The sequence below is a fragment of the Mus caroli genome, unplaced genomic scaffold (assembly GCF_978045245.1).
Source record: "Mus caroli unplaced genomic scaffold, Mus_caroli_1 scaffold_17, whole genome shotgun sequence".
Taxonomy (NCBI): Eukaryota; Metazoa; Chordata; class Mammalia; order Rodentia; family Muridae; genus Mus; species Mus caroli.
In genome coordinates, this window is record NW_028227272.1 from 12,643,146 (window position 1) to 12,668,878 (window position 25,733).

A 25,733-nucleotide genomic window follows, 5' to 3' on the forward strand; every position below is an offset into this window, starting at 1 on the left:
AGCGTACACATGGAGGTCAGGGGACAGCTTTCAGAAGTCATTCCTCTTCTCACACCATCTGAGTCCTGGGAATTGAATCCAGTTGCCAGACATGGCAGCAAGTGCCTTAACCCACTGAGCCATCTCACTGACCCAAATTATATAGCTTTTGATTCTATATTGACAGTGACTTCCGAAAGATTATTATGGCTAGTTGTGGCATGCAGTAAATCCCAGGATTTGGGAAGCAGAGGTTGAGAACAGCCGGGTCTGCATTGCAGTTTCTAGGCTAGCCAAGGCTACATAGTGAGACATAATTTAAAATTAAATTAAATTAAAAACTTCATTGTATCCAATGTTTATAAAAAATGTATAATGTAGTCGAACATTTTTAAAAATGGAAACCTGAAAATTCTTTTTAGACTTTCTAAGTATATATATTTATATACATATGTGTATGTGTGTGTATATATATATATATATATATATATATATATATATATGTATATATATATATATATACATTATAATTACTAATGTTCAAACTGTAACTTTGTTTCTGGAAACTTATTCTACATGTGTATGGTATAAGTACAGAGGGATATTTATAAGAATCTTTGTTTTAAGCATTTCTTAAGCTGTTTATCAGGTTTAGGAGTTTTCTGGTGGAATTTTTGGGGTCACTTATATATACTATCATATCATCTGCAAATAGTGATACTTGGCTTCTTCCTTTCCAATTTGTATCCCCTTGATGTCCTTTTGTTGTTGAATTGCTCTGGCTAGAACTTCAAGTACTATATTGAATAGGTAGGGAGAAAGTGGGCAGCCATGTCTAGTCCCTGATTTTAGTGGGATTGCTTCAAGTTTATCTCCATTTAGTTTGATGTTGGCTACTGGTTTGCTGTAGATTTCTTTTATCATGTTTAGGTATGGGCCTTGAATTCCTGATCTTTCCAAGACTTTTATCATGAAGGGTGTTGGATTTTGTCAAATGCTTTCTCAGCATCTAATGAGGTGATCATGTGGTTTTTGTCTTTGAGTTTGTTTATATAGTGGATTACGTTGATGGGTTTCCATATATTAAACCATCCCTGCGTCCCTGGGATGAAGCCTACTTAGTCATGATGGATGATCGTTTTTATGTGTTCTTGGATTCGGTTTGTGAGGATTTTATTGAATATTTTTGCATCGATATTCATAAGGGAAATTGGTCTGCAGTTCTCTTTCTTTGTTGCATCTTTGTGTGGTTTAGGTATCAGAGTAATTGTGGCTTCATAGAATGAATTGGGTAGGGTACCTTCTGTTTTTGTTTTGTGGAATAGTTTGAGAAGAGTTGGAATTAAATCTTCTTTGAAGGTCTGATAGAACTCTGCACTAAACTCATCTGGTCCTGGGCTTTTTTTTTTTTTTTTTTTTTTTTTGGTTGGGAGACTATTGATGACTGCTTCTGTTTCTTTAGGGGAAATGGGACTGTTTAGATCATTAATCTGATCCTGATTTAACTTTGGTATCTGGTATCTGTCTAGGAAGTTGTCCATTTCATCCAGGTTTTCTAGTTTTGTTGAGTATAGCCTTTTGTAGAAGGATCTGATGGTGTTTTGGATTTCTTCAGTATCTGTTGTTAGTCTGGCTAAGGGTTTATCTATCTTGTTGATTTTCTCAATAAACCAGCTCCTGGTTTGGTTGATTCTTTGAATAGTTCTTTTTGTTCCCACTTGGTTGATTTCAGCCCTGAGTTTGATTATTTTCTGCCGTTTACTCCTCTTGGGTGAATTTGCTTCCTTTAGTTCTAGAGCTTCTAAGTGTGCTGTCAGGCTGCTAGTGTGTGGTCTCTCTAGTTTCTTTTTGGATGCACTCAGGGCTATGAATTTTCTTCTTAAGACTGCCTTCATTGTGTCCCATAAGTTTGGGTATGTTGTGGCTTCATTTTCATTAAACTGTAAAAAGTCTTTAATTTCTTTATTTCTTCCTTGACCAAGTTATCACTGAGTAGGGCATTATTCAGCTTCCATGTGTATGTGGACTTTTTGTTGTTTGGGTTGTTACTGAATACCAGCCTTAGTCGGTGATGGTCTGATATGATGCATGGGATTATTTCAGTCTTCTTGTATCTTTTGAGGCCTGTTTTGTGACTAATTATATGGTCAGTTTTGGAGAAGGTACCATGAGGTGCTGAGAAGAAGGTATATTCTTTTGTTTTAGGATAAAATGTTTTGTAGATATCTGTTAGATCCATTTGTTTCATAACTTCTGTTAGTTTCACTGTGTCCCTATTTAGTTTCTGTTTCCACGATCTGTCCATTGATGAAAGTGGTGTGTTGAAGTATCCTGTCCCGCGGGACTCAGTTATTTGTGGGTGCAAGGGGGACTGCAAACCTGGGAGAAAATGGGAGGAAGAGAAAAAGGAGCTGGAGACCAAGTAGAGGGTTCTGTCAAGGTCTCAGTTTATTAGGCTGAAACGCCAGGTTTTATCATATATCAAGCATATATCAAGGGGAATAGGGAGGGGTTGAGGGGGAATTAACAAAGAAGTGGGCATCTGCTGACATGAGGGCTGAAGTCAGGCTCCAGGCAGTGGGCACTCTGCGTCTTATCTCTGGAAAGTGGAATCCTCCTTAACAGCCTTGGGTGTCAGGCCGGGCTCAGCACTATAACTCATGTCCTTGGATGTCATGGGAGTCAGCAAGAGATAAGGAAGAGGGGACTATAATTCAGCTTTTACAGCCTCAGGTGCCAGGAAGGGAACAGGGAGAAGGGAGTGACGACCTGCTGCTTAGCACAGGACCATTTGGCTTGTCAAGGTGGGAGACAGTGAAAGGCTTATTCTCACAGTATGGTCTCCAACATTGAAGTCTCCCACTATTATTGTTTGAGGTGCAATGTGTGCTTTGAGCTTTACTAAAGTGTCTTTAATGAATGTGGCTGCCCTTGTATTTGGAGCACAGATATTCAGAATTGAGAGTTCCTCTTGGAGGATTTTACCTTTGATGAGTATGAAGTGCCCCTCCTTGTCTTTTTTGATGGCTTTGGGTTGGAAGTCGATTTTATTAGATATTAGAATGGCTACTCCAGCTTGTTTCTTCAGACCATTTGCTTGGAAAATTATTTTCCAGCCTTTCATTCTGAGGTAATGTCTGTCTTTTTCCCTGAGATGGGTTTCCTGTAAGCAACAAAATGCTGGGTCCTGTTTGTGTAGCCAGTCTATTAGTCTATGTCTTTTTATTGGGGAATTGAGTCCATTGATGTTAATAGAAACTAAAGAAAAGTAATTGTTGCTTCCTGTTAGTTTTGTTGTTAAAGTTGGGATTCTGTTCTTGCAGCTGTCTCCTTTTAGGTTTGTTGAAGGATTACTTTCTTGCTTTTTCTAGGGTGTAGTTTCCATCCTTATGTTGGTGTTTTCCCTTTATTATCCTTTGAAGGGCTGGATTCATGGGAAGATATTGTGTGAGTTTGGTTTTATCATGGAATACTTTGGTTTCTCTACTCTCTTGAGATTTTGCTGGGTATAGTAGCCTGGGCTGGCATTTGTGTTCTCTTAGGGTCTGCATAACATCTGTCCAAGATCTTCTGGCTTTCATAGTCTCTGGTGAGAAGTCTGGTGTAATTCTAATAGGCCTGCCTTTATAAAATATGTAAACAAAAATATGTAAACAGCCTAAATTCATGATAATGCACTAGTGAATATAGCTGATACAAGAATGAGCTAACTTTGTCCCATGTCTTTATTACTTGTACATTCCTGTAATAAGACATCATGGACAAGACAACTTATTATAGACAGTGTTTTGGGAGGACTTCCAATGTCAGGATTGAAACCCAAGAGCATTAGTGGGGAGCACAGCTGCAGGCAGGCACGCATGACAGGGCATGACATGGGAGCAGTAGCTGAGAGCTCTATCCTAAAGCACAGGCATGATGTAGACAGGGGCATACTGGGAATGGTGGGAGTCTTCTGAAATCTCAAAGACCACTCCAACACACCTCCTCCAGCAAGGCCACATTTCCTAATCCTTCACCAACAGTTCCACCAACTGGGGATCAGCATTCAAATGAATGAGCTTATGGGGCCATTCTCACTCAAACCACCACAGCAAGTATGACCCCATTCTTTGATCAAAAAGTAATTGTGTGCGTGTCCAGGAAATGCTGGGAAGAATCCAGTGGTCCCTTAGCAGAAAAGAGCTAAGAGAGAGTAGACTCGTATTTAAGCGTTTTCATTTGGAACATATTTTACCTATATGCAAGTATTTTTAAATGTTCTGTTCATTTTTAAACTGTACTTTTCTGAATTGTAGATCTCATCTATTCCTTGCTGGCAGTTCATTGGCTGGATCAGCCACATGATGGCCTTACTGGACAAAGAGGAAGCTATTGCAGTACAACATACTGTGGAAGAAATCGCTGATAACTACCCACAGGCCATTATCTACCCTTTTATAATAAGCAGCGAAAGCTACTCCTTTAAAAATACTTCTTCCGGTCATAAAAATAAAGCATTTGTTGAGAGGTAATGTTTTGGTTTGGGGCTGATCAGACAGTATTGAGTATAAACATTTTGGATGGTAAAAGCAAAACCATTCAAATATATCTGAATTGTTCATGGAGTACAGGAATTCCTAGACATTTACTGAGGCTATCTTTTCTCTATATGGTGCTTGTTACTGAATTTCTCTCCTTTTGAAACACTGTGCCTTCATGCCCATAGCTAATAATCTTTTGAGTAGTATAGACAAGGTGAGATACTTTTATAATCAGTTCTCATCCTGGTTGGTTTGTTTTTGCAAATTTGACACAAGCTAGGGTCATCTGAGAGGAGAGAACCTCAATTGAGAAAATACTTCACCTAATTGACCGTTGGGGCATTATCTTGATTAATAATTGATAAAGGAGGGCCCAGCTCACTGAGGCTTCTGCCTCTGAGTACTAGGATTAAAAATTTACTTAGCCTAAACCTGGTAAAAATTTTTTATAGGATAAAAAGTAAACTTGATCACGGAGAAGTGATTCACAGTTTTATTAACGCCTTAGACCAGCTCTCCAATCCTGATCTGCTCTTCAAGGTAAGAAAACAGCTTTTGACAATAAAAATGAATGTGGATAGGATTTGTGTATAGTCTAGCGTCTTGATTTTTTTTTCTTTCTCTTTTGGCACAGGACTGGATTTCTGATACAAAAGATGAACTAGGAAAGAATCCTGTGAATAAGAAAAATATTGAAAAATTGTATGAAAGGATGTATGCTGCCTTGGGTGACCTTCGTGCTCCAGGCCTGGGGCCCTTTCGGAAGAAGTTCATACAGGTATGGGTTGATACAGCTGCTTGATTAATCAAATTAATAATTTGATAGATACAGTAGCAGTGTTTGCATTTGAATTACTTCCTGCCCGTTGTCTCTTACTGTGATGAGCTTGCTTTAGAGCTGATGTTCTCTGTAAGATACAGTAATCAAATGTTTGCATTCAATGCTGATGTCTTATCTTAGTTAGGGTTTTACTGCTGTGAACAGACACCATGACCAAGGCAACTCTCATAAAGGACAATGTTTAATTGGGGCTGGCTTACAGGTTCAGAGGTTAAGTCCATTATCAAGGCAGGAGCATGGCAGCATCCAGGCAGATGTGATGCTGGAGGAACTGAGAGTTCTACATCTTCATCCAAAGGCAGACAGGAGAAGACTGGCTTCCAGGCAGCTAGGAAGAGGGTCTTAAGGCCCACACTCTCAGTTACACACTTCCTCTAACAAGGCCACACCTCCTAATAGTACCACTCCCTGGGCTAAGCATATTCAATCCACCACAGCTGGCAAGTGGGTCAGTGGGTAAAGACCTTGGGGTTCTGCTATATTCTCATGCTCAGATTCTGATACCCGAATGTTGTATTTAGTTTAGAATTTTTAATTCTCAGGATCACTTAGATATTGGATCAAGAAAATATTTCTGTCTTATATAAGGTGATAAGTCTTCCGAAACATTCGTTTAGGGCACCAAACTGCATGCTCAGAAACACTACAAACCCAGATCAGAGGGATTGCATGACTAACACTGCTTATAGAAAGCTGTATTTCTCCGGGTGGTGGTGACGCACGCCTTTAATCCCAGCACTCGGGAGGCAGAGGCAGGCAGATTTCTGAGTTCGAGGCCAGCCTGGTCTACAGAGTGAGTTCCAGGACAGCCAGGGATACACAGAGAAACCCTGTCTCTAAAAACAAAACAAAACAAAACAAAAAAAAGCTATATTTCAGACAAGTGTGGCAGAGGGAAATATTTTTTAGTTATTCTAGTGCTGGAAAGAGTCATGAAGTGAGGAGCATATTTAAAAACTTTTCATTATGAAAACATTTAAATACAGTATATTTTGATCATATCCTCCCCTCCCTCAGTTCCTAAGAGCTCCTCCTCACCTCCCTATACTGAATCCTCCTCACCTCCCTACACTGAATCCTCCTCACCTCCCTACACACTGAATCCTCCTCACCTCCCTACACACTGAATCCTCCTCACCTCCCTACACACTGAATCCTCCTCACCTCCCTACACACTGAATCCTCCTCACCTCCCTACACACTGAATCCTCCTCACCTCCCTACACACTGAATCCTCCTCACCTCCCTACACACTGAATCCTCCTCACCTCCCTACACACTGAATCCTCCTCACCTCCCTATACTGAATCCTCCTCACCTCCCTACACTGAATCCTCCTCACCTCCCTACACACTGAATCCTCCTCACCTCCCTACACACTGAATCCTCCTCACCTCCCTACACACTGAATCCTCCTCACCTCCCTACACACTGAATCCTCCTCACCTCCCTACACACTGAATCCTCCTCACCTCCCTACACACTGAATCCTCCTCACCTCCCTACACTGAATCCTCCTCACCTCCCTACACACTGAATCCTCCTCACCTCCCTACACACTGAATCCTCCTCACCTCCCTACACTGAATCCTCCTCACCTCCCTACACTGAACTTTATGTTCTTTTTCTCTCTTAAAAGAACAAAACAAAATTCAAAAACAAAACTCAAATTAGAAAAAAACAATGAACAAACAAGCAAAAAACCAAAAAAAAACAGAATAAAACAAAAGGCTACAGAAATCCCAGTGAGTTCATTTTGTGTTGACCATACACTTCTGAGCATGGGACCTACCCTGAAGTGTGGTTGATATACACAGTGAGACTCTATTGGAGAAAACTGATTTTCTTTGTTGCAAATAACTTCCTGTCTAGGAGAGGGGACCCTGTGTCCATTCTCCTTCTCAGTGCTGAAGCCCTGTCTAGCTTGAACCTGTGCATGTCACTATATAGCCTCTGTGAGCTCATTCATACATTAGTCCTGTTGTATCTGGAAGACACTGTTTCCTCAGAGTCATCCGTCACTTCTAGCTTTTAAAATCTTTCCACTTTCTTTTCCATCATGAGCCTTGCAGAGCAGAATTTGTTGAAGTCATTTAGGACTGAGTACTCTAGCTTTCTCCCTTTACATTGTCTAGCTGAATGTCACTGTGTTTCCATCTACTGTGAAAAGGAACATCTCTGATTTGAGTGAGGTGCTAATCTTTATGTATTATTAGTATTTTGTTGCTATGTTCCTTTAACAGAATAATAGTGGGTTTTCCCCTAGCCTGTGCATTATCCTGTCTCAAATTCTTGGCCATATTAGTAGTATCATGTATAGGTTGGTCCTTAAATCCAATCAAATAGTGGTTAGTTACTCCCATAGCATTCACATGACTATTGCACAGTTTATCTTGCAGGTAGGTCACTGTTGTGGTCACAGGTTTTAGAACTGGGTGATATTAATGATTATAATCTTCCTCTGGTAGTGTGCAAAGTTCCTTCCAGTATCATAAACACTAACAGCAGGGTAAAGCTTCTAATTAGGCACCAGCTTGATGTCTCCATGTTCGATGACTCATCTTCATCAATAGAGCTTCACCGTCAGTTTGTGAGGAGTAAAAGCGATTTTCTCTGATGGTTGGGGGTTTCCATGGGGCCACAAGATATAACCCATTTGTGGTATTGGAAGTTTGATTTGGTACCATAAGCTAACTAGCTGACATTGTCTCTCCTCTTATTTGGTGACTCCATTTAGATTTCTTTCACATCATATTATTTTGGGGATGCTTCTACAATTGTAGAAACTTATTTGTTTTTCAAATGGCCTTTAGTGTTAGATGGTTCTTCCCATGTTTCCTCCTTTACCTTTCTCTTCTATTCTCCTCCCATTTTAAGCCCCCCATTCCAGTTTCCCTTTTGTTCCTCCACAATAATATATTCTGTTTTCCCTTCCTCACGACATCCAATCCACTCCAAGTCCTTTTCTTACTAGATAGGTTCTTACCTTCTGAGGTTGTATGGATTGTACCATGCCTATCAAAGGCTTAAACACTAACATCTACATGTAAGAAAAAACATAGTATTTGTCTTTTGGTGTTTGGAAAACCTCATTCATGATGATTTTTTTTCTAGCTCCATCTACTTAACTGTAAATTTTATAATTTTATATTTCTTAACAATACTTTATTGCATATAAGTGTACCACATTTTTTGGTCCACTCATGAGTTGATAGACATGTAGGCTCTTTCCAGTTTCTGGGTATTATGACTAGAGCAGCAATGAACATGGATGAGCAGTATCACTGTAGTATGATGTCGAGTCCTTTGGGTGGATGTGCAAGAGTGCTGTAGCTGGATCTTGAGATAGATTTATTCCCAGCTTCCTGAGAAACTGTCACACTGAGTTCAATAGTGGCCTTTCCAAGTTTGCTCCCCACCAGCAATAAAGAAGTGTTCCCTTTGCACGGCCTCTTCATAAAACAAAATGTCAAAGCAGTTTTAGTTTCTCTTATAGCTAAGGATGTTGAACATTCATTAAGGTATTTCTCAGCCATATATAATTCATCTTTTGAGAATTCTCTGCTTAGTTCTCTATCCCATTTTTAAAAGTAGTTATTCCTCTATTATATGTATATAATTCATAAAGATCTTTTCCATTGTATAGGTGCTGCTTTGCTCTCATGATAGTGTCCTTTGCTATAGAGAAGATTTTAAGCTTCATGGGGTAATTGTTGTTTAAGCTTCATTGAGTAATTGTTGGTCTTAATGCCTGTGTGATAATATCTTGTTCACAAAGCCTTCCTGTGTCACTGAGTTCAACCCTATTCCCTGCTTTCACTTCTGTCAGATGCAGGGTATCTGGTCTTATGTTAAGGTCTTTAATCCACTTGGAGTTGAGTTTTTTGTAAGGTGATAGATACGAATCTGTTTTCATGCTTTTAAAAATTACAGCGATCTAGTTTGACCAGCACCTTTTGTTGAAGATGCTCCTTTTCTCCAGTGTGTCTTTTGGCTGCTTTGTCAAAAAATCAGATGTCCGTCTGTATATGGACTTACTTACACCCGAGTCTTCAGTTTGGTTCCATTGATCAATGTGTCTGTTTTGATGTGGGCTAGTGAGACCTCCACTATCCTGGGGCTTTTGTGTTTCCATGTGAAGTTCAAGATTGGTTGTTTTGGGTTTTTTTTCAATTTATGTAAGGAATGGTGTTGGAATTTGTTGGGATTGGTTGAATCTATAGATTGTTCTTGGTTGCTTGTTCATGGCTACTTTCACTACATTATTCCTACTGATCCATGAGAACTGGAGATCTTTCCATCTTCAAATATCTTCAATTTCTTTTCCCAGTGTCTTAATGTTTTTATTATACAAGTCTTAGAGTTTTATTATACCACTTGCTTGCTTGAAGTTTTATTATTATTATTATTTTATTATTATTTGAGTCTATTGTGAAAGGTAGTTTCCCTGATTTCTTTCTTAGTCCATTTGTATATAGTAAAGCTACTGGTTTTTTTGTGTGTTAATTCTCTATCATAATACTTTGCAAAAAATGTTTATCAACAATATAAGTTATCTTCTTAACTTTTTATTTGTATTCCTTCTCTTTCACTTGTGTTGTTATTGTTCCTCTTTGTGGGTTGAATAACCTCACAAGGCTCATCTAAGAACATCAGAAAACCCATATGTATACATTGTGATTAATTGACAATAGCCAAACTGTGATTATGAAATAGCAACAAAAATAATTTTATGGTGAGGGTCACTACAACATGAGGAAGTGTACTAAAGGGTTGCAGCATTCAGAAGGCTGAGAATGAGTGAGCTAAGACTTCAGGGGACTGTATTAGATAGGTATGGAGAAAGTGAACAACTTTCTCTTGTTCCTGATATTAGTGGAAACCTTTTGAGTTTCTCTCCATTTAGCTTGTTATAAATTGCCTTTATTGTGTTTAGATATTTTCCTTTTATCCCTGGTCTCTCCAGGACTTTTATCGTGAAGGGGTGTCAAATTTTGTCAAGGGCATTTTCATCATCCAATGAGATGACCATGTGTGGGGTTTTTTAATCTTTCAGTTTGTTTATATGGTATATTACCTTTATCATATTGAGGTATGTTCCTTGTATTCCAAGTCTCTCAGGACTTTTTTAATGTAGAGTGTCAGATTTTGTCAAAGGCTGTTTCCACGTCCCAAGGGATGATCGTGTGTTTTGTTGTTGTTGATACTGTTGTTGGTTTGAGGGTTTTTTGTTTTGTGTTTGGGGGGGTGTTGGTGGGGATTGTTTGTTTATTTGGGGTTGGGTTTTTTTGGGGTTTTTTGTTTGTTTGTTTGGTTGGTTGGTTGGTTTTTTGGTCTCTTAGCCTTTATGTGGTAGATGAAGTTGATTGATTTTCGTATGTTGAACCATCCCTGCATCTCTGAGGATGGTACCAATGTGATCATGGTGAATAATCTTTTTGATGTTCTGAATTTGGTTTGCATATATTTTATTGAGAATTTTGCAGCTGTGTTCCTAAGGGACATTGGTATGCAATTTTCTTTTTTTTGCTGGGTCTTTATGTAGTTTTTGTATCATAGTAATAGTGGCTTCATTAAAAGAATTAAGAAATGTCCCTTCAGTTTTATTTTGTGGCATAATTTGAGACATACTGGTGTCTGCTAGAATTCTACACTTAATATATCTGGTTTTCTTTGCTTAGGAGATTTTTACTTACTGCTTTTATTTTACTTGGGGCTGTGGCTCTGTTTAAATTGCTTATCTGGTCTTACTTTAACTTTGGTAGGCGGTATGTATTTAGAACTTCATCCATTTCTTTTAGACTTTAGAGTTTGATGGAATACAAAGTTTTAAAGTATGTTCTTATGATTCTCTGGATTTCCTCAGTCTATTGTGAGTTCCTACCTTTTATCTCTTATTTTATTAGTTTGGATCTTCTCTTTTCATTTTTTATTAATTTGGTTAAGGGTTTGTGTTGATTTCCTCACCAACTCTTCCTTCCATTGGTTTTTGTTTGTTTTATCACTTTGCTTTGATTGTATTTCCTTCTGATTTCAGCACTGGGTTCTATTTATTTATTTATTTTTGGTTTTTTGAGACAGGCTTTTCTCTGTGTAGCCCCGGGCTGTCCTAGAACTCACTTTATAGACCAGGCTGGCCTCGGACTCAGAAATCTGCCTGCCTCTGCCTCCCGAGTGCTGGGATTAAAGACGTGCGCCACCATGCCCAGCAGCACTGGGTTTTATTATTTCTTCCTATCTACTCTTAAGACATCATTTCTTCTTGTTCTAGAGCTTTCAGGTATATCACTTATGTAGTAATATGAGATCTCTAATTTTTTGATGTAGGCATTTACTGCTACAAACTTGAATCAGGCCTTTATTGTGTCTGGTAGATTTGGGTATGTTGTGTTTTCATTTTTATTCAATTCTTAAATAAATAAATAAATAACTTGACCAATTTTCATTTGGTTGTAAATTGTTCAGTTTCCATGAGTTTTTATGCTGTTTGTTGGTTTTTCCTGTTGATATTTAGCTTTAATCTAGGATGGTCAGATAGGATGTAAGGTTTTATTTCAATTTTCTTATATCTATGTTTTCATATATCTAGGTCTGATGACCTAATATATGGTCAATTTTGGAGAAAGCTCCATGAGCTGCTGAGAAGAAAGTATAATCTTTTGTTTTGGGATGAAATATTCTGTAGCTATCTGCTAGGTCCATTTGATTTATGAAGTTAACTCTAGCATTCTTTTGTTTAGTTTTTGTCTTGATGACCTGTTTTTAGTGAGGGTAGAGGAGTAAAGTCTCCCACTGTCAGTGTAAGAGAGTCAATATGTGATTTAAGGTGTAGTAGTGTTTCTTTTATGAACTTGGGTACCCTTGTGTATTAGCTGGTTTTGTGTATCAACTTGACACAAGCTAGAGTCATCTGACAAAAAGGAGCTTTGGTTGAGGAAATGCCTCCATGAGATCCAGCTGTAAGGTATTTTCTCAATTAGTGTTCAATGGGGGTAGGGGACAGCCCATAGTGGGTAGTGACATCCCTGGGCTGGTGGTTTTGGGTCTATAAGAAAGCATGCTGAACCAGCCATATGAAGCAGGCCAGTAAGCAGCACTCCAGCACAGCCTCCGCATCAGCTCCTGCCTCCAGGTTCCAGCCCCGCTTGAATCTCTCTTCTGACTTCTATCAATGATGTACTATAATCTAGAAGTGTAACCCAAATAGACCCATTGATCCCCAACTTGATTTTTCGTCATGGTGTTTCATTGCAGCAATAAAAACCCTAAGATACCATGTGTTTGGTGCATAGATGTTTAGAAATGCAATATGCTTTTAGTGGATTTTTCCTTCAATTATGTAGTGTTTTTCCCTATCCTAGTTAGTTTTGGTTTGAAGTCTGTTCTGTCAGATGTTATAATGGCTACCTACACCTGCTTGCTTCTTGAAGGGTCCATTTGCTTGGAATATCTTTTTCTATCCTTTTACTGTGAGGTGATTATGAGATATTTCTTGGATGTGGCAGAAAGCTAGATCTTGTTTTCTAATCCAATGTGTTAGTCTTTATCTCTTTATTAAAGAATTAAGACTATTAATATTGAGTGTGATTAGTAAGCAATATTTATTAATGGGGAGCTGTCACAAAGGAATGTAAATGAGCTAGACGGGAAAGCTGAGGTAGTTGATGGGAAGGACATAAGCTGGATTCCCACCAAGAAGAGCACATAAGGATGCTTTCAATAGACCCCTGTGGCAACTCTTCTTTCTGGTGTAGACACTCACCTTCAGCATCTTTTCTTCCTTGGCCCTTCACCTCTTACTGGTTTACCAACCAGGATATTCTTCATCCCTCATGGATGCCTTCCCTTTACAGGCTTATTCCTTCCGATCTCTGTTCTGCCAAACCTCAAGACACTCATAAAGAAGAATTCTGGCACTTCTGTTGGTAGTTCCCCGGCTACATTATAGACAGCTACATTGCATTTATGTTAGGATATTAATTATAGGTTCCTACAGGATATTATAATAGGTTTCCTATAGGATATTAATTATAGGTTCACTCACCTAATATGTACAATGCATTAGCTTTTAGTATAGATGTAGAAGTTTGAAGTCATTACCACATAACTATTAGAACATTTTATTCATCATAGAAAGTAGCCAACCCTGTGGCCAATTGCAGTTTCTCTTCATTTCCTGCTCCTGCCAGCCCCTGTAACCTGGTAAAGCTCCTTCTAGACCTTTTACTTATCATGTTTTCATATTTTTTTTTACTACAAAGTTTCTTCCCACTGTTGATCTTTCTGTTCCACCCTATATCCTTAAATTAGGTGATTAGGATAACTTTCGTTAAACAGAGGTTGCTTTTGTGGGTTATACCTAGTATTCTTCAGATTAAAGGTAGGAGCACACAAGTCTTCCTGTAGTTTAAACATGGGTAGACACCCTAAAAACACTATGAACTTCTATATTTTGCTTTCTGACACATTAAGGTTAGTATCCTATTGTGTATGTGGTATTGATTATTGAATATTCAAGTGACTCTAAACAGAATCATCATATAATTAAGTAATAAATAATACCTAAGTTAGTTTAATAAAATTATGCAGTTATAGAATATTAGATAAGAAAAGATATATTTGGTTTGTTTTCCCAAAACAGTAGCCCACACATTTTACAAGCCCAGGTTTGCAGCTTTACAAGTCTGTTATCAGAGCCTACACCAGCCATTGTCATATGAAAGGGCTGGACAGTGTCTAGAAGAACTCTGTTTATGAACAAAAGCTGTGAACTGGATATTGTTTGTGTGCTGGGCTGGGCTTTACTGAAATGAAGATGAGAGCAACAGTGAGAGAACTAGATCTGAGAGCATCTCTGTGAAAGGGTGTCAGATCCATGGTTCTGAGCTACAGCCTGTCTTACCCTATCATGTATCCTGTCTTGTCACTGAATGAGAATGGCCTCACTTGGAAACCTTCCATGTTCTCTTTTTAAAGCCATAGCTACCTTAGATTTAAATCCTTTCCCTATATACTGGGTCCAGTAAGCCTGCCCTCAGAGTATATGAGCACATATCACTGTCCCTCCCTGCTGTTGCCAAGCACAGCCACACCCAGCCTTTTACTAAGCTACAAACTCCTGTGTGGTTCAGAGGACTAAATCTAGCACCCTGACCATGCTGGATAGTACTATGCCACAGTACTATCCCCAGTCCTTTATTTCTATATTTTTAATCCATTTCTAAATTGAAGAAGAAATACCTTTATGTGTCATTTTTCTTACTAGAAACTGTTGAAATTAATTACAGTTTGAACCAAAAAAAGTAAGCAGAAATTCATGAACTGCATGAGACTCTATTTCAAAGCCAAAATGATGATCTGCTAAATCTTGACAGTCCTCAGTTTTGCTTTATCTTTATTTGATATCAAGATTTTCATTCAAATAAATATTTTTAAAACAACTAATGTTAGAACCTAGTGGAGAAACCCCCACTCAACTCCTGATTCAGCGTACACCCAAGAATCACGAACAGACAACCATCTTGATGTAAATACATGAGGACGTTTAATGACGGAGCTCCGGACAGACATGCATCCCACACATGTCGGCCACGAGGCTCGAAAGCTAGGGGTTTTTATGGGGTAAGGGGCTTAGGGGTGTGGAATTCAGCATAGTGACACGCTATTGGCGTATTTAAACATTAACAGAAAGATGACATGTTAGCCAAAGGGCATCAGGACTTTGTTCCTGTGGGCTGGGGGCTCATCTTTGTTCACATAGCAACCAGTTGATGTATGACTTTACCCGGTGTCAAGGGGCAGTAGACAGAGCGGAGGTTCCTGCCAGGTGGTGTTGACCCAGACAAGATAGCCCTGCTTGTACAATCAAGCTGTTCTTAGGAATGTCTTAACAACAGCCCTGTCCTGCTTTGTTCTCGGCCCCAGGCTGCGGGCTCATAGACAACTCTTTTCCATGAATCACAAGATACAAAATCTCATTTTCTTTCACTAATACATTCCAAGATACAGTACTGTAGCCGCCAACAGCCATGAGTTACTGGGCTCCTGAAAAGAAAGTGGGGATAGATGGGAGAGAAATAACAAGCCAAGACAAAGTTCCTCTGATCAGGGATCAATGTTTTAATTCTAAGGTCTGAATATAAAAGGGGAGACCACCCCCCACTTTGCCAGGATCTTGTCTGGAAGACAAGCTCAGCTGCTCAGCAAGTAGTGGCTTCTTGCAGGAAGCTGCAGATGTGGCAGACAATAGACTTTGCCTAGGTAGGAAGATTACCCTGCTTGGATGGGCGAGCAGACTGTGGCAGAAACAAGGTCTGATTCAGCCAGCTCAAGGCTTGGGGAAGGATACACAGGACTTCTGATAATTGCTTCTAGAATTATTGATCTTACGATATTTATACTGGTTTATGATCTAAAGCAATATCTCGATAGACCCTGACTGAGAACATTATCACTCTTTCTTCTCTTTAGCTCCTATGAAGAACTATGAACTATTTGTTGCTATTTAATTGCTCCTTTGATTTTGCTTCTAACTTTGTTTCTAATTATTCATGTCACTCTTTGTACATCAACTAAAGTAGGCCTAGAACTGGACAGAGTACAGGGTGGTTAGATGACCTTACCATGGTTGTTTTGTTTTGTGTTGGGGGACAAGGACTTACTCTGTAGACAGAGCTGTCCTTGAACTCACAGAGATTGACCTCCCTCTGTCTCCAGACAGTGCTGAGAATAAAAGCCTGTGCCATATGCTCGGCTCTTTGCTGTGCTTTTGAGGCAAACTAAAACTTGTAATTAGGAGCCATTCTAATAATGACATGTCTAAAGGAGGATAAGACACAGGCGGAAGAGACATTCGAGATATTTTAGAATATTGAAATATTCATAAGCTTGGAGCTTTTTCGAATGTACAGAAGGAATGCCAGTCTTTACAGTAAACTTTTAATTTCCAGGCCTTTGGGAAAGAATTTGTCAAAAGCTTTGGGAATGGTGGTTCTAAGCTGCTTACAATGAAGGTCGATGACTTTTGTAATATCACTGGCTCACTACTTGTAAGGATGATGAGAAAAGACTCAGAGCTACCTGGGAACCTGAAAGAGTATTCCCCCTGGATGAGTGAGTTCAAAGTGCAGCTCCTGAGAAATGAGCTGGAGATTCCTGGTGAGTTAACATCCAATTGTGAGAAGAACACTTCTTAAGGGGAAAGGCAGCAAGAACTTGTGCTTTCTAAGTAATGACATTGGGATCTTAACAGGCTGGGGTGTGTGTGTGTGTGTGTGTGTGTGTGTACAGGGGTGCATATATTATGATGTAAATATGAATGTGGAGGTCAGAGAACAACCCTAAGGATTCATCTTTCTTTTCCGCCTTGCTTGAGAGACAGGACCTTGTTTTTTCTGCTTCATGATGGCTGCCCTGTGTGTACCTGTGCTTTCCTCAGCCTCTGATTTCCAGATCTCCTGGGATCACAGGATCTGGGAGCAACTAGGACCACAGATAACTCAAGCTGTCATATCTGGCTTTTGCATGAGTTCTGGAAATATAAACTTGGTTGTACTGAAAGCACTTTTACCCACTGGGTTATCTCCCCAGCCCATCTGGGTTTTTCTTGTTTGTTTTGCTTTTAAGATTTTTTTATTTTGGTTATGTGTCCATGGATGTAGATGCATGTCAGTGCAAGTGCCCACAGACCAGGAAAGGGGGCCAATATCCCCTGGAGCTGGAATTATTAATGGTTGTAAGCCTCCTGACATGCGTGCTGAGAACCAAACTCAGGTTCTCTGGAACAGCAAATGCTCCTAACTGCTGAGGCCTCTCTCCAGTGTCTCACCTCAGCCATAGTCATTATGACAAAAACCTCTAGTTACTATGAATTAGTACAGTTCACTATATTTTTTATTATGGCAATTGTTCAGATTTCAATTTTGTGCTTAGAAGAACCCTCAATCATTGGCTCCTACTTTGCTTCTGAGTAACTTCTCTTCAGAATTAAATAACAGTGTAGAGAGGTCACTTCCTAGGCCCCAGCTGGTCCCATTCAAAGAGAACAGCAACAGGAAAACAGACTGTCACACTGAGGTAGACAAATGCAGCAAACTGTCAGAAGAAATTTCTTTCCTATTCCATGTTCACCAACCTAGAAATTTCCCAAGAAAGCAATGTTTTAATCTGGTGACTGATTTTCCCCTCTCAGCAAATGGAAGAGCACTGTACAGAGATGCACTCTCATCTTTATTGACAGCTGTGCAATTACATTTATTAGGGAAGAAAAGCTGTTTCCTTTTTCTTGTTTTTCTTTTTTAAACAGGGATCTCACCATATAGACCAGGCTGGCCTGGAGCCCAGAGAAACTCACCTGCCTCTGTCTCCTGGGTGCTGGGGTTAAAGGTGAAGCCTCACCTGGTTGTGGCTAATGTCTATAAATGAAAACTTTGAATTAAAAATATAAGAATGTTACATAAACTTTCTATATTAGGTCAACATACATGTTTTTAAATGTGTAGGTTTTATAACAGACAGTTCCTAACTAAGCAAGGCTCTGTGTTTGCTCTAGGACAATATGATGGGAAAAGCAAACCGCTGCCTGAGTATCACGTGCGGATCTCTGGATTTGATGAGCGGGTAAGTTGTATCTGTCATTGTTGTTTCTGTGACATTTGATATATTGGTCAACATTCCACTAGTATTTTGTTCCTGAATTATAGTATTGATCAAATTCCTAAAGATAGTGTCTCCAATGTTTCAGTATCAGTTATATTTTAGAATATTGTAACCGGGCAGTGGTGACGCACGCCATTAATCCCAGCACTTGGGAGGCAGAGGCAGGTGGATTTCTGAGTTCAAGGCCAGCCTGATCTACAGAGTGAGTTCCAGGATAGCCAGGGCTATACAGAGAAACCCTGTCTTGGAAAAACAAAAAAACAAGAATATTATAAGTACCAAATGGTCAGCCCTGAAACATTCACATTATATGGACTTAATAAATTATGTTTCAGATATTCATATGTATTATTTTGTGTGTGTATATATATGAACGCAGGCAATAACAGTTGATAAAAACAGAAGCCATGAATTTAAAGGCCAGTGAGGAGGGATATATGGGAGGGTTTGGAAGGAGAAAGGGGAGGAAGAAGTGCATTTAAATTATGTCAAAAACAAAGAAAAAATATAATGTAGTAAAGTAATATACGCTGTATATGTCCAATGTAGATTATATAGAGAATATAAAGACCTCTAGAGACCTTGATGTTGGGCATCACATACTGAGAAGGCTGCCCACAGTTATAGGCAGTACCTATAAACAGGAATTGAGTGTCAGAGGTATGGTTATGCCCCCACTCAGCAGGAAACCAGGGGAGATCAAGGACTGCAGCTCTGCTGCAGTCATGCATAAGAGTCTCTTTACTGTTTCCCAGTCAGACTCGCATCGCAGGCCTTTTCACAGGGCAGGACAGGAGTGTGACCGGGAGCTTGGAAGACTTGACACTTAGATACAGCATAGTTAGAGATTCTTTGAATGCTTAGGTGATGGGGGAGGCAGGGGAGGCAACTCATAATTCAGACAAGATACCATTTGGTAGGATGAAATCATATGGCTGAGAGGGGGATTCTTCCGACCTAAGGATTATCTTTATGGGGCTATCAGGAACTAGTTTTATGGCCGGCCATAATTGTCTGTGACCTCTGATCACCTCCCTTCTATGATTTAAACATGGGACCCTAATCTCATTTTTTTCAAGGACAGGCACCTGCTGCACCTGGGAAGTGCCCATCTGGTTATCAGTGTCACAGAGGCTAGGAAGGCTGTCATCTGGCTTACTCAAGCTGGCTTCCTAAGTTCTCTCAGAGGGACCAGGGATAGGAAGCCCTGTGTTTGCTGCGGAAGACAAGCTGCCTGCGCACTCAGTTGCTGTGGGAGAGAGCCTGGGGTGGGGGAAGGAGAACTGTGAGAAAGTGCAGAGGCAAGCCACCTGTGCACTTTTGTATAGTACTCAAGCATGACAGATGGCCCTGAAGCCTACATCCCAGGTTCTGCTTTTGTATACCACCTGACTCTGTCTTCAAAGAGAGGTCCTCCTTTGTGGAGTGCATCCATGCTGACTATGGTGTAGTGAGCTACTCTGAAACTGCCCTTAAGTATTTTTTGTATACACTGTAGCCCCAGCTCCTCAGGAGATAAAAGGACCACTTGAGCCCAGGCATTAGAGACTACACTGGGTAACATACCAAGACTATTTTTTAAAACAGCAATAACTGTAGCAGTCCCCACTTAGCTACTTGAATTGATCCTGGGGGCAGAGACCTGTTCTTCATTGCCTACCCCAATATGCTAGGTTCCTGAATGAAAGATATATTTACACAGCCTTTGTATTTTGATATGCCTTATACAGCTCAGTGGCAGGGTCACTTCCTAAGGTCCACATGGCTAATCCACATCTCCAGTATTCCCAAGTCATTACTTACTAAAATCTATATTCCATCTTTGCTGCTCTGGACCCAATCAGGCAGCCCTCTTGGGCTGCTCTCCCCCAGCTCCTACGGTGGCTCTGCTCTCTGTCCCACACCTTCTCAGGTGTGGTGTCTCCTCTCCTCCTTCTCCCAGCTTGGTGGATTTCCTTCTTCCTCCCCTTCTCCCTGTCCTGCCTTTGTCTGCCCTGCCCAGCCATTGGCTGCTGGCAACATTATTCACCAATCAAAACCAATTAGGGACAGGGTTCCTCAGTGTCTTACATGAGGATTTGCGGATTCTCATGCGATTTTGGGGACTCAAATGAACATAATACAAGCAGCATTAGACCAAACCCACTACAATAACACATCTCTTCATGTTTAAAGGTAAAAGTGATGCTCTCCCTGAGGAAGCCAAAGCGCATTGTTATTCGAGGCCATGATGAAAAGGAATACCCATTCCTGGTAAAAGGTGGTGAGGACCTCCGTCAAGACCAGCGCATCGAGCAGCTCTTTGAGGTCATGAATGCCATTCTCTCTCAGGATGCTGCCTGCAGTCAGAGAAACATGCAGTTAAGGACTTACCGTGTCGTGCCAATGACCTCTAGGTATGGCCTGAGTGAACCTATTTATACTGGGGAGAGAGCTTATCTCCTACCCTGGCTGAGTTCTAAAGTGTGTTTATGGGCTCTTGAAGCCTCCCATGGTCAGAACTCAAGTAGAATTACATAGGAAAGTAGGTGAGGAAATAAAGATGGGATGGGAACAAATCTGTTTGCTTTGATTCTTCAGAACACTTTTTCTGATGAAGAAGAACAAGTATACTTATTTGTAAATATTTTGTTTTATTTTTCAGATTAGGATTAATTGAATGGATTGAAAATACTATGACCTTGAAGGACCTTCTTTTGAGTAATATGTCACAAGAGGAGAAAGTGGCTTATAACAGGTAATATCACCATGTCACCTTGGACAACCTAAAAATGCATAGAGATCTTTCTGCATTGGGGCTAGCCTTCGCCCACCCCACCCCGTTTTTGAGGATAGATTTCACTGTATAGTCCAGGTTGGCATTGGACTCATGATCACAGGTGCATACTACCAACCTGACCCTCAACTTGTGATTACTTGTTTTGATTTCTGAAAGCTCATTAGGAAGACATTTAGCACAAACTAAAAAGTGGACAAATGTATACACACCAGAGTGTATCCACCCACACATGTGCTAACTCTTATGTGAAATGTTACTGAACTCTTTGCAAATTCAGGATGAGATTGCAGACAGTTACCTAAAATGGGTTTTATATGTGTATCTACATTCAGGAAATGATAAAGAAATATCTAGAATAGTCTAAAAATAAGGGAAAATGGACTTGTGAATGATTTGTAAAAGATTTAACTTACTGTCAAATGAGGCCTATTAGCAGTGATATCATGATTGTCAGGCTGCCTTTCAGGGTGACATGCCTAGGTCACAGATCTCTTTGTTTACTGTAACATCTTGTTTTTCTCTGTATTTAAAGAAAAATTCTTGTACCTGACTCTATTGTGCCTTAGGTTTTGTATGGGTAGCTGCTTGAGTTTATCTTGGAATCATTAAGAATGAATATGGCATATTGAAAGTTGTATTTATTCTTCACTGTTTTTCAATACACTTTCAATGTATTGCCATGCAATATACCTCCTTAATTCTAATTCCCCTTTTCTTACTTGCTAGTGATCCCAAAGCACCAATTCGTGACTATAAAGACTGGCTGATGAAAGTGTCGGGGAAAAGCGGTGCTAAAGCCTATGCACTAATGTACAGGTGAGTATTTGACTTTTAAGTATTGGAGCCTATGTGCTAATGTAAGTTGGACTTTTCTACCTTTGTTCAATCTTTTAAAAAGTGCATGCTTTTGATTCTTGAGAATTTGGCATTAGATGTCTAAAGATATGGTTAGAGCCCTGACTTATGTGAGGCCCTGGCATCTGTGTCCAGTGCTGAGAAGGGAGGGAAGAAGGCAAAGAATAATTTTTTTTTTTTTTTTTTTTTTTTTTTTTTTTTTGGTTTTCTGAGACAGGGTTTCTCTGTGTAGCCCTGGCTGTCCTGGAACTCACTCTGTAGACCAGGCTGGCCTCGAACTCAGAAATCTGCCTGCCTCTGCCTCCCAAGTGCTGGGATTAAAGGTGTGCGCCACCACTGCCCAGACAAAGAATATATTTTGCTGCAGATATCATTAAAATATAGTTATTTGACATTAAGAGTACTTTTTTCTTTTGGGTCAGGGTTTGGTTTTGGATTTTGTTTTGTTTTTTTGTTTGTTTGTTTGTTTGTTTGGTTGGTTTTTGAGACAAGGTCTCTCTGTGTATCTCTGGCTGTCACGGAACTCAGAAATCCACTTGTCTCTTCACCCAAGTGCCACCATGCCCAGCTGATACAATATTTCAGTATAAATAATTTTAAATTTTAAAGTCACCAGAAATTTGTTCTCATGACATGATTTTCTTCAATCACAGCCGAGCTAACCATACAGAAACAGTCGTAGCTTTCAGAAGAAGGGAAAATCAAGTGCCGCCTGACCTCTTAAAGTAAGTAAGTAAGTCTGTGGCCTCACACCCCAGACGCACAGCAGAGATGACAGATATGTGCTTCTCCCTCCTAGGCGGGCCTTTGTAAAGATGAGCACCAGCCCTGAGGCCTTCCTGGCACTGCGTTCCCACTTTGCCAGCTCCCATGCACTGCTGTGCATCAGCCACTGGCTCCTCGGGATTGGAGACAGACACCTGAACAATTTCATGGTGGCCATGGAGACAGGCAGTGTGATTGGAATTGACTTTGGACATGCGTTTGGATCAGCTACTCAGGTGTGTTGTGCTTAACTCTCACTCCTAAATTGGAATATGCATTAGCCAGGATTCTCTAAAGGAGCAGAACTGATATAATGAACATATACATGGGATTTATTAGAGTGGCTTTAGACCATGGTTCAGCTAGTCTATCAATGGCTATCTTCTGACAGAAAGGGCAACAAGCCAGTACTTGTTCAGTCCAGGATGTCTCAGCAGTTCCAGTCAGGTGCTAGAGTCCTGGAAGATTCCTAGAGAGCTGCTAGTCTTCAGTTTGTGTTGGAATCCCAAAGAAGTAGATTATAATAGCAGCAGAGAAATGCCTGGGCAACAGGATAAATGAACTTGCTAGCAAGACCTAGGGTCCTTTATACAGGCTGCCATCAGGTGTGGCCCAGATGTAGTCTGAGAGTCTTCCCACTGCAATGAGCCAATCAAGGAAGCCCTCACAGGTGCACCCAGAAGCTTGGTTTTAGTTGATTCCAGAGGACGTTGACAACCATGTGGCATTAACACCTCCAGAAATTAATTAAAGGAAGTTAAGTTGACTTTGGCATTGTTCTGCAACCTGACACTTCTGGAAGAAACAAATAATCTTGCCCTCATTTTAGGCTCCTACATGACCTGTAAGTCATGGGAAACATAGTGATATGTAATCAGAGCTAAGAAGAAAAAGCTATTATGTTGTTACAAACACGTATAACTAGAGTGTCTTATATAAAATGTAATTTAAATTGTTTCTGTTGTGCTTCCGAGTCTCCAGGCTCTGGGTTACTCCATAGAAGTTTATGCTTTGAGAGGATAACGCAATCTGAATTGATTATTCTTGGGTATATGAATTATCTAGCTGATTTTTAGAAATGTGAAGTACCTAGGTTTAACCTCAACACAAGGGAGGCTGGGACAGGAAAATGATTGCAAATTCAAGGCAAGCGTGGCCTTTAGTGTTAGACCCTAGCTTAAAAAACAGGACCAGTGCGATGGCTCAGTGGGTAAATGTGCATGCCAGCAAGCCTGGTGTCCTAAGTTCAGTGCATAGAACCCACATTATGGTAGAAGGAGAGAACCAGCCCCCGTTGGGACAGAATAAACATTAAAAAAAAGAAAGAAAGAAATCAAAAGCAGGATACAGTTTGTAGCCTCACTAAAAGGAAACGACCCTTAGGGTGGTGTTTTATGTGCATTGTGCCTGTTCTCTCGAGAGTTCTGGTCCATATGTGTCATGGTCAGCACCACTATTGCGATGATGAAACACCGTAAGGGGAGGAAAGGGTTTATGTGGCTTACACTTCCACATCATAGCCCATCACTAAAGGCAATCAAGATAGTAACTCAAACAGGGCAGGAAACTGGAGGCAGAAGCTGATGCAGAGGCAATGGAGGGGTACTACTTACTGGCTTGTTTCACATGGCTTGCTCAGCCCAGAACCAACAGCCTAGGGATGGTACCACCCATAATGTGCTGGGACCTCCCCCATCAATCACTAATTTAAGAAAATATTGTACAGGTTTGCCCCATCTTATAGAGATATTTTCTCAATTGAGATTCCCTCCTTTCTGATGACTTTAGCTTTCTGTCAAGTTGACATAAAACTATCCAGTACATGTACTTAGATATACTTTTTTCTCTTATTTAGTTTCTTCCAGTCCCTGAGTTGATGCCTTTTCGTCTAACCCGCCAATTTGTCAGTCTCATGTTGCCAATGAAAGAAACGGGTCTCGTGTGCACGGTCATGGTGCATGCACTGAGGGCTTTCCGCTCTTGTGCAGGTCTGCTCACTGACACCATGGAAGTTTTTGTGAAGGAACCCTCCTTTGATTGGAAGGTACATTTTGGTTTTGGACAGACACACTCATGTCTCCTTTGGATTGTGAAAATACATCATTGTATTTACTGAAATGTTTATATTATTTTGTGCTACATTTCTCAAAACTAACCTAAAAAAATCATATAAAAAGCAAAATATTTATTTGGAGGAAACATACTACTATGTTTAGTTTGCGCCTAACTGGAGGTGACAGTATCGACCCATTGGTAACATTAAGTACGAATTCTGTTTTCATACACAATTTGTTGCTCTGATTGTTGTTTTAATTATAAACAGGGTCTTACTCTAGCCTGGGCTAGCCTAGAACTCTCCACATAGCCAAGGCTGTCCTCGAACTCAAAAGAATCTCGTCTCAACCTCTTGATTTCTAAAATTATAACAATCCTTCTCCGAACCTACAACTTTTGAAAAGAAATGTTTAGTTTTTATGAGTGTTTTGCCTGCAGGTATGTAAGTGCATCATATGCATGCAGTGCCCACAAAGTCCAGAAGAGGGAGCACCTGAATTAGAATTACAGAAGATGTAAACAATGTTTCTGGGACCTAAATGCTGGTTGGTCCTCTGTAAGAACATCAAGTGCTCTCAATCCTTGAACCATCTCTCCAGCCAACAGCAACCTTTGATTTAAAAATCATCCCATGTGAATTTTTCCTTAATCCTAAGAACAGATAACGCTGTTTGAATCAATTATCCAGACTGTCCCCAAAGCATTAAGCTCATCTTTTTATGTGGACTTCTTCTCACCTCTCTGCATCGCATGATCATGGTGATATGTGCCATGTCAGTGTCTGAATAGAAAGCTAGAGAGCTGTTCCAGTTATAGATCTTTGTTTTAGGGTCATTACTTGTTTAATGTTTTTTAATGTAATTTGTATATGCTATTGTAATAAGTAGAAAAAAATGTGTTCTTTCCCTTAGAGTTTTGAGCAGACAATGCTGAGAAAAGGAGGATCATGGATTCAAGAAATAAATGTAACGGAAAAGAATTGGTATCCACAACATAAAATACGCTATGCTAAGAGAAAGTTAGCAGGGGCCAACCCAGCAGTTATAACTTGGTAAGACTTGTGAATGTAGAATCAGTGTGTGTTCAAAAGTGCAAAGTACTTCACACACTTCTGAGCAGCGTGGCACTTCACTGTGTAGATGGAGAAAGTGACTCTTAGGGTGGCTTACCCCTCCAAGCCCAGGCCTGCAAGGACTGGGGCTCACACCCTTGTCTGTTTTGTGCTTCTGTACAGTCAGCACCAATAGGAGAACTAAGGTCATGCCATAATATTTTGTTA

At 40.1% G+C, this 25,733-nt stretch overlaps 1 protein-coding gene across 1 annotated transcript in view; it reads left to right on the forward strand.

Moving 5' to 3' along the window:
• Prkdc (protein kinase, DNA-activated, catalytic subunit) overlaps window positions 1-25,733 on the forward strand; it is a 196,754-nt gene that overhangs the window by 167,830 nt on the left and 3,191 nt on the right. The window contains exons 74-85 of the mRNA XM_029470470.2: window positions 4,278-4,489; window positions 4,955-5,042; window positions 5,137-5,280; window positions 16,293-16,500; window positions 17,894-17,961; window positions 20,176-20,396; window positions 20,645-20,737; window positions 21,506-21,595; window positions 22,288-22,359; window positions 22,434-22,635; window positions 24,255-24,443; window positions 25,366-25,505. Of these exons, the coding sequence (XP_029326330.1) occupies window positions 4,278-4,489; window positions 4,955-5,042; window positions 5,137-5,280; window positions 16,293-16,500; window positions 17,894-17,961; window positions 20,176-20,396; window positions 20,645-20,737; window positions 21,506-21,595; window positions 22,288-22,359; window positions 22,434-22,635; window positions 24,255-24,443; window positions 25,366-25,505 (1,727 nt within the window). The remainder of the gene's footprint in view (window positions 1-4,277; window positions 4,490-4,954; window positions 5,043-5,136; window positions 5,281-16,292; window positions 16,501-17,893; window positions 17,962-20,175; window positions 20,397-20,644; window positions 20,738-21,505; window positions 21,596-22,287; window positions 22,360-22,433; window positions 22,636-24,254; window positions 24,444-25,365; window positions 25,506-25,733) is intronic.